The sequence below is a fragment of the Macrobrachium nipponense genome, chromosome 35, assembly GCF_015104395.2.
Source record: "Macrobrachium nipponense isolate FS-2020 chromosome 35, ASM1510439v2, whole genome shotgun sequence".
In the NCBI taxonomy this organism is placed as follows: domain Eukaryota; kingdom Metazoa; phylum Arthropoda; class Malacostraca; order Decapoda; family Palaemonidae; genus Macrobrachium; species Macrobrachium nipponense.
This window is the reverse complement of record NC_061096.1, coordinates 4,951,195-4,958,694: the sequence shown is the minus strand read 5'-3', so window position 1 is coordinate 4,958,694 and position 7,500 is coordinate 4,951,195. Positions and strand designations below refer to the sequence as shown.

At 34.1% G+C, this 7,500-nt stretch overlaps 1 protein-coding gene across 6 annotated transcripts in view; it reads right to left on the bottom strand.

The window, feature by feature from the left end:
- The window catches only part of LOC135208398 (prolyl 4-hydroxylase subunit alpha-1-like), a 111,816-nt gene that overhangs the window by 13,638 nt on the left and 90,678 nt on the right, over positions 1–7,500 (bottom strand). For all 6 annotated transcript variants that reach the window (XM_064240527.1, XM_064240523.1, XM_064240526.1 and 3 more), the window contains one exon: positions 86–243. In XM_064240527.1, the coding sequence (XP_064096597.1) occupies positions 86–243 (158 nt within the window). The remainder of the gene's footprint in view (positions 1–85; positions 244–7,500) is intronic.

Genomic DNA, 7,500 nt, shown 5'->3' with positions numbered 1-7,500 from the left:
TTGATGAGCGAGGTAATGGATATTTTGGCTGGTACCAAAGGATCATGCTTGTAAGTTTAATAATGATAATAAGAGTAAGAATTACCTCACGAGCAAGAGGGCCTTTGAGGCCAGCAATCAGTCCCTTCATTTCTGGCGAAGTTGCAATTGCTCCTGCGAAATTGTACCACAGCCATGCATTTGCATACTGACCCTCATCGTGACTCTCGTTGGCAATCCTTATGCAGTCGTACACGCTTAGGACTAAGATAAGCAGGGGAAAGCAAAAGTCAGATACATACATTAGAACATGCGCACACAACCACACACTCATATTTACATATAAATATATGTGCCTATATAAACATGTATATATAGTACACACACACACCACAACACACACACACACACACACACACATATATATATATATATATATTTATATATATATATATATATATAATATATTTATTATTTTATATATATATAATTTTAAACGGTATTTAGCTATTCATCTTTCCGGCCGTTAGGTAGCAAGTTGAATTTTATGGTGGCTAGAGGGAGGTGCAACTAGAGAAAGAAGGAATGCAGGCGTCATTTCCCAAAGTTATATGATATTGGGGAAAACGAAAAGCCGTTAGGGAAAATGGAAAGGCCAGGATAGAAAATGGGCCGCTGTGTGGACCCTTATGTAATCTTAACTATAAAGTTTATTTCCCTGCGCCCTTGTACTGGTGGTTATTTGCTGCTTTCAGGTAGAGGCCTATGTCCTGTGCCCACCACTAGACTCAAAGAGACCAGAGAGTGCCTTCACCCACTCTCACTCTTCCCAAAGCTTCCACAGGGAATAGTCGCTGCTCCCCTCTAACTGCCCACTCCAGGGCACCCTTGTTTCGACCATGTGCAACATCTCATAAGGAGAGCAACTTGAATTCATCCTCTGAAATGAGCTCCATGCGCAGGTGCAATGAGGTACGTCCTGAAGTCGCAAGTAATGCCAGTGGTCTTTCCCTATTCCTGAAATTTCTCTCATTTTTCAGTATTTTCAACTTCCATTTCTCCTAAAAGATGCCTCCTTGTTCCAACATCATAGCATGCACATTTTCCCTCATGACTTCTTCCAAACAGGCATTAAGTGTGTCCTATAATAAAATTTAGAGCATTCCCACCATAGTGTTAACAAATGCTACTGAATTTAATTAATAATTCCCTCCATTATGAATACTTATTTTCATGTGAGAGAAAGTTCTCGTTTAATTGAATGCTGACCTGGAATTCTTTTCCAGAATCCCGTTGTCTGGCTCTTCGTATTCTGGCCCTGCCCTTGTGAACAATTAACTTGGATGAATAAATCAATCTTGAAGATATTTTTGCAATGAATCATCAAGGGCCACATGTTAAGTCCTTCAAGCATAAACCGTTGTGCTATTATTAGTTATAATTAATGTTATCGGCCAGTCTTAACTAATATAAGATTCATAACAGCCTCTTTGTAAGATTGTAACTTATTCAATGCTTTTATTTGCTGACTTGGTTATCATTTTACGTCACCTTAATTGCCTTGCATATATGGAACTGCCGGCTTATCCATATTAAATCTAACAGTAAATTTGTAAATACATTTTATAACGTAATTGACTGGTTTGAAAGGCGACCTTCCCATTCCTCTCTTCCCCTGTAAGTCATACTAGTAATTACATTGGTGTAATATTTACTTATAGAAGTCTGGGTATTGGACCGTTAGCCCCCCCTAATTCGATATTAAGCTACAATTTATTCCTCCAATCTGACCCCAAACGTGAATATTTTGGTTCAATGCTGTAACTAAGTCCCCTTGTGATGCTAGTAGTGATACTAAAACATCCCTTAGTTAATTAAGCAATGTAGTATGCCTTACTGTATAGAATGCTCCCTGTGAGTGAGCTTTGATATGAAACACTAGGAGAGAGCAGTGTTTAACACTTTCCCATGTCTCCACCGCCTTAGTACTGATGCTAGAATGCAATCTCTTTCCAGACAAATATCGTGCCTGGTTGGGAAAGGATATTTGGGAACCCTTGGATACGACGCTCGTATTTAAAATAACCCGCTCTGTGCAAATTATATCTCTGTGTCTGGGTCATTTCCCAGCCACCTACATTTATTTCTGGACCTACTCGAGTCTCGGTCACCCTTAAGGTGTGAATTGTTGCTCATGTAATTTAAATATAAATATAGTTCATTTAAACTAAAGTCGAGAGTTTTATGTAAATTCTTCCCTTCAGTAATATCGGCCTTCAGCTATCGAATTTGTTTGTTACAACCTCGTTCCCTCATACAGGGCCTTTTTAATAGTGCAAGAAAGTCAAATCCTCACATTTAGTACTGAGAGAACGAGGCATTTATATATACATACATACATATATATATATATATATATAATATATATATATATATATATATGTGTATATATATACGCATAAAATTCCATTCAATACCCAATATCCGTGGCTTAATATTTGAGGATGTATAACTATCATGGCATATATGAAGAAGAATTTAGAAAGGAATTCACACACGCATATATATATATATATATATATATATATATATATATCTATATGTGTGTGTGTGTGTGTGTGTGATGTATGTACGCATGTAATATATATATATATATATATATATATATATGTGTGTGTGTGTGTGTGAGTGTGTATGTATGTACGCATGTAATATATATATCTTATTAATCATGATATATATATAATATACATATTATATATTATATAATTTATATATATGGATATATATATAATATATATATATATTATAATACTTATATATGTAATAATTATATATTATTATATATATTTATAATATATATATATATAAGATATCTATACAATATATATTAATAATGCAATATATATATTGTATATACATATATAGATATATCTATGTATATCTAATATATATAGGATTATTATATATTCTATGGTATATATATAATATAATATATAATAATAATTATTATAGTATATATATAGATATATATATATATATATATTCTGACGAAGTGCCAAGTATCTGGTTACTACACTTACCATTCATTAATTGTTACCTCACAAAAGCCAGACACCTGAACCTTCATCAAACAGGTACTAAACGACTGAATACTGAATACTCCAAAGGCAACAGTGATACCTTAAACAACTTACCAGTATTGCAGAAAATCAGACTAAGTTCATCAAAACAGGTGTGAGCTAATCTTGCAAGTAATTAAAAATCTAAGTATTTCCCTGATTTCAGAAGTCTAAGTACTTCCCTGGTTCTAAGTCACTTCAACTAAATTGAAGAAAAACAGATCAATTACCACTCTATGTTTCTACCTAAGCAAATCATAATTATATGCATGTATACTGGTGAGAAATGAAATACTTATAAATAAAAATATTAAATACAAAAATTTATTATCAAACTCAAAATTTATAAGTGAAATTCACAATATCAGGGAAAATTACTGTTAATTGAAAACAATGCAAAGTTTAATTAATTCTTGAATCAATTAAGTAAAATTAAATCAAAATTAATTTATCACAAAATTCAAGAAAATTAATTCAATCAAAATTCAAAAGTGTTAGCCAATACTTAAAATTTGGAAATTAATTCACAAGTGCTAAACAACAATAAAACTTGAAAAGAATTCTAAGTGAATGCAAATTAATTCGCAAGTGTTAAATTCAATTAAATGTGCAGTGATTAAGTAATTGAAAATAACAAAGTTAATTAATTGTGAATGAAAATGAAAACACAGAAAAATGTGGAAAAATACTAAAATTGTAAAATGTACTAATCACACAGAATATAAAATAAAAAGACACACTTCAATAAGAAAATGGAAAAATGCACTTCAAATGAAACAGACACAAAACACAAAAATTTGCAATGTGTAAAAATGTAAATCTTTTCACTCAAACCATTGTAACTATTAGTTACTAGTTCTCGAAACCATTGTAACCATTAGTTATTAGTTGCAACTAATAAAAATATAACACACTTCACCTTATTGGTATACCAATTTCTTTCTTTGCTGCATACCAATTTCTTTCTTTGCTGCAGCATGTTTCACGCTTTCACAAAACCAGGCACCGTTACACACAATGTTTGTTCAGCTTCCACTAAAAGCACTAAATAACACTAAATAAACTCTAAGAAATATCAAATCTGAAATCTACAAGTTATGAATGACCAATTTACGTTACGTTAATATAATCTCAAGTATGTCGAAGGAAGGAGAGAGAGAGAGAGAGATGATGTCTGAACGCAACGCAGTTCTAAGATGCAATGAAAACCTCTTCTTTGTATGGGTACTTCAAGAGCCTGACGGGTTCAAAACGTTCTGAGCATGCGAAAGATGATGCAATGATTTCTAGAAGCTTCTAATAGTGACGTAACTTTACAGAAAAATTGTGAAATCTGCACGTTGTTTAAGCAAAGAGGTACGCATATGAAAGCTGCTCAACAAAGACACGTACTCGACCGAGACAGACTCGAGCGAGCAAGATGAAATATGTTTTGATAACAACACGGAGTCAGCGAGCTCCCTTAATCTCAAGGCGATGAAAAGTAATGAAAATCATTCTATCTTGAAACGGACAAAGCAAATTTCTCTCTTTCTTTACTACGTTATATATTCTTTTTAAATTATGTTATGCGAAATCTGAACACACATTTTAAGACATCCTAACTCTAAGCTAGCTAGGAATCTGAAAAAATTTTGCAAACTCTATATATAACATTTTATGCAGTCAAAGAGGGGATATATGCATTTTGAAAGTAGCAACATATAATAATATATATAATAGCAGCTATACAGTTCCTCCGGACAGGTTATCAGAGTCGTAAAAAAATGATGTGGTATGAATATGAGGGATTATTACCCCCTAGGAACGGCCCTCGAATTTCGAATTTGACTAAAACCTTCCTGGGGAGAGGAGGGGGTGTTGACATGTATGGTAAAAATTTGGTAGCCTAGCTGTCAACTCTGAAAGTTGTAAAAAATGAGTGGATATGAAAAACGGGGGTTATGATCCACTTAGAAATGGCCTTCGCATTTCGGATTTTGACAAAAACCTTCCTGAGGGTGTTGGGGTGGGGGTTGGGGGGGAGTCTATGGTAAAAATTTGGCAGCCCTAGATTCAACTCCGAAAGTTGTCAAAAATGAAGGGTTATAAAAAAAGGGTGGGGGGCGGTTATGACCCCCTTAGAATGCCCTTGAAGGTCGGATTTTGACCAAGACCTTCCTGGGGGAGGGGGGAGGGAAGTCTGTCATAAAAATTTGGTAGCCCTAGCTCCAACTCCAAAAGTTGTGAAAAATGAAATGTATAATGAGGGGGTTAGGACACCCCTAAAAATGGCCCTTGAATTTCGAATTTTGACTAAAATCTTTCTGGGGTAAAGGGGAGTCTATGGTGAAAATGTGGTAGCCCTAGCTTTCATAGTCTGCGCGAGCATAATGAACAAACCTACAAACAAAGAGAAAGTAATTGCTTTATTATATATATATATATGTATATATATATATATATATATATATATATATATATATATATACACACACACATACATCATTGAAGGGACGAGGACACACAGATACACACATTCGCCAATTAGAATTGGCAGTTTGAGATCATTTTTCATTCACCTGCCTGATGCACGATTCATGCCTTTTTAATCTGTTGCTCTTTTCGAAGACTGAAGAAATCTTATATAATTACGTTAAAAACAGTCACTGATATCTTTAGAACAACATGTTATATTATTGCGTAAAACTATTTTACATATAGCAAAATTGACGTGAACGAAACGGAGTGATAAAAACGTCACATCACAACCTCTGACATACTTTACTAAGTAGCTAGGAGACACCTATCACTAGTAGTATCGCATAAGCATAGTCCTTTCATTATCATTTCAATATTAAGTTGAAGGCAATTGAACGATTCTATCTGTTAAATTTTACAGAAGACATTGGAAACTCACAAAATGCTATCAAAGATAAAAAAAAAAAACTATAACCTTAACAGTGTGAACCATGCAACCTCACTCTATTGTTTACGATGTCATGATGTGCACGGAATCGAATGTCAATGTGTCATTTTATCGGTCAAAGAAACATCCCCTGCTCAGAGAGCGACAATTATTGCACTGCATTTGGGGCAAGTTCCTGTTAGAGACTTATCAAGATAGCTTAATATACCGAAGAGAATCATACATAGATAAACCAAATTGTTTAGAGAACGGCAAAGTTTAGAAAATTGACCTAGAGGTGGAATGCCTCCAAGCCCCCACGAGAGAGCTAGACAATACAGTTTATGCACCCAGGAATCATGACAGGTCTGTGCCTATGACTGGTGTCTGATGAATTACTTTAGATGGAGAATCTTTGATAGGTGTCTAATTAATAAGAGTAATGAATAAGCAAGACTACCTTTGATGGTGGGAGATTCAGTTAGGCTTACTTCTATTGCCACTGATAGGAAACAGATTCAATGATTCATGCATTTTTTTTTCTTCAAAACCTAAATAATACATTTCACTGCGGGAGGATACTTTATTCACATTGACCTAATCCCTTCCCCCACATCTCAGGCTACTCCGACTTCCCACTACGAACTCCATTACGTGAAAGTAGCAATAATAATAACAATTATTTTAAAATTCCCCTCGCCGACAAATGAAGCCATAAAATCCTCAAAATTACTTTTCTGTCTTCCCAAAATATTTGCAGAAACTCGTGTTACACCCTGTATGATTGTTGAAGCTGCCAAAGAACAACCCCAGATTACAGCAGAAAGTTTTTGTTGCAGAAAAATATCTAAAATAGACTTAAACGAGAAAGTCACCTTTCATATTGCCTATCCTTCCAGCTACTTATAATATACTTATGACAGTAGGTCTAGGCATACATGTGAAACTAATTTTAATCAATATCTATTTAGAAAAAATTAATTGCTACAGAAAGATTAACCCAAGAAAGCTTTTATGAAAGTAAGCCTTTCTTAATGTATTCGTCAGCTTTGACTTCCACAGCTTTCCAACATATCTGGACGAAACAGGATGATATGCACATAATTAGAAAAAAAGACTAAATTATATTAGTTTGATTTTTTATGATTGCTTTTTGATTTGAGATAGCTAGGTCTGAGTAAATTATGTTAAGCAATTATGAAAAGGATGAGAAAAAAGGAGAGCTTGGCCAATAAGGAAAGAATAATGGGAATAATCAAATAAAGCAGATTAACATAGGTATTACCAATTTAGATATTCATTTACATTACGTATGTGAGAGAGTATACTGCTGAAAATAGATCTAGGCTAGTAAAGTGTGAAAATCAGAAGTCAAATTTATGCCCAATGAATGCGTCGTTCAAATGATTTTTATTGACCAAAGGCTTAATGTATTTTTTATCAGCTGTAAGAGACGAAATCTCAGTACAGCACGATACGTTGGGTCAAGACTCGAGCGGCAGCAAGCCAACT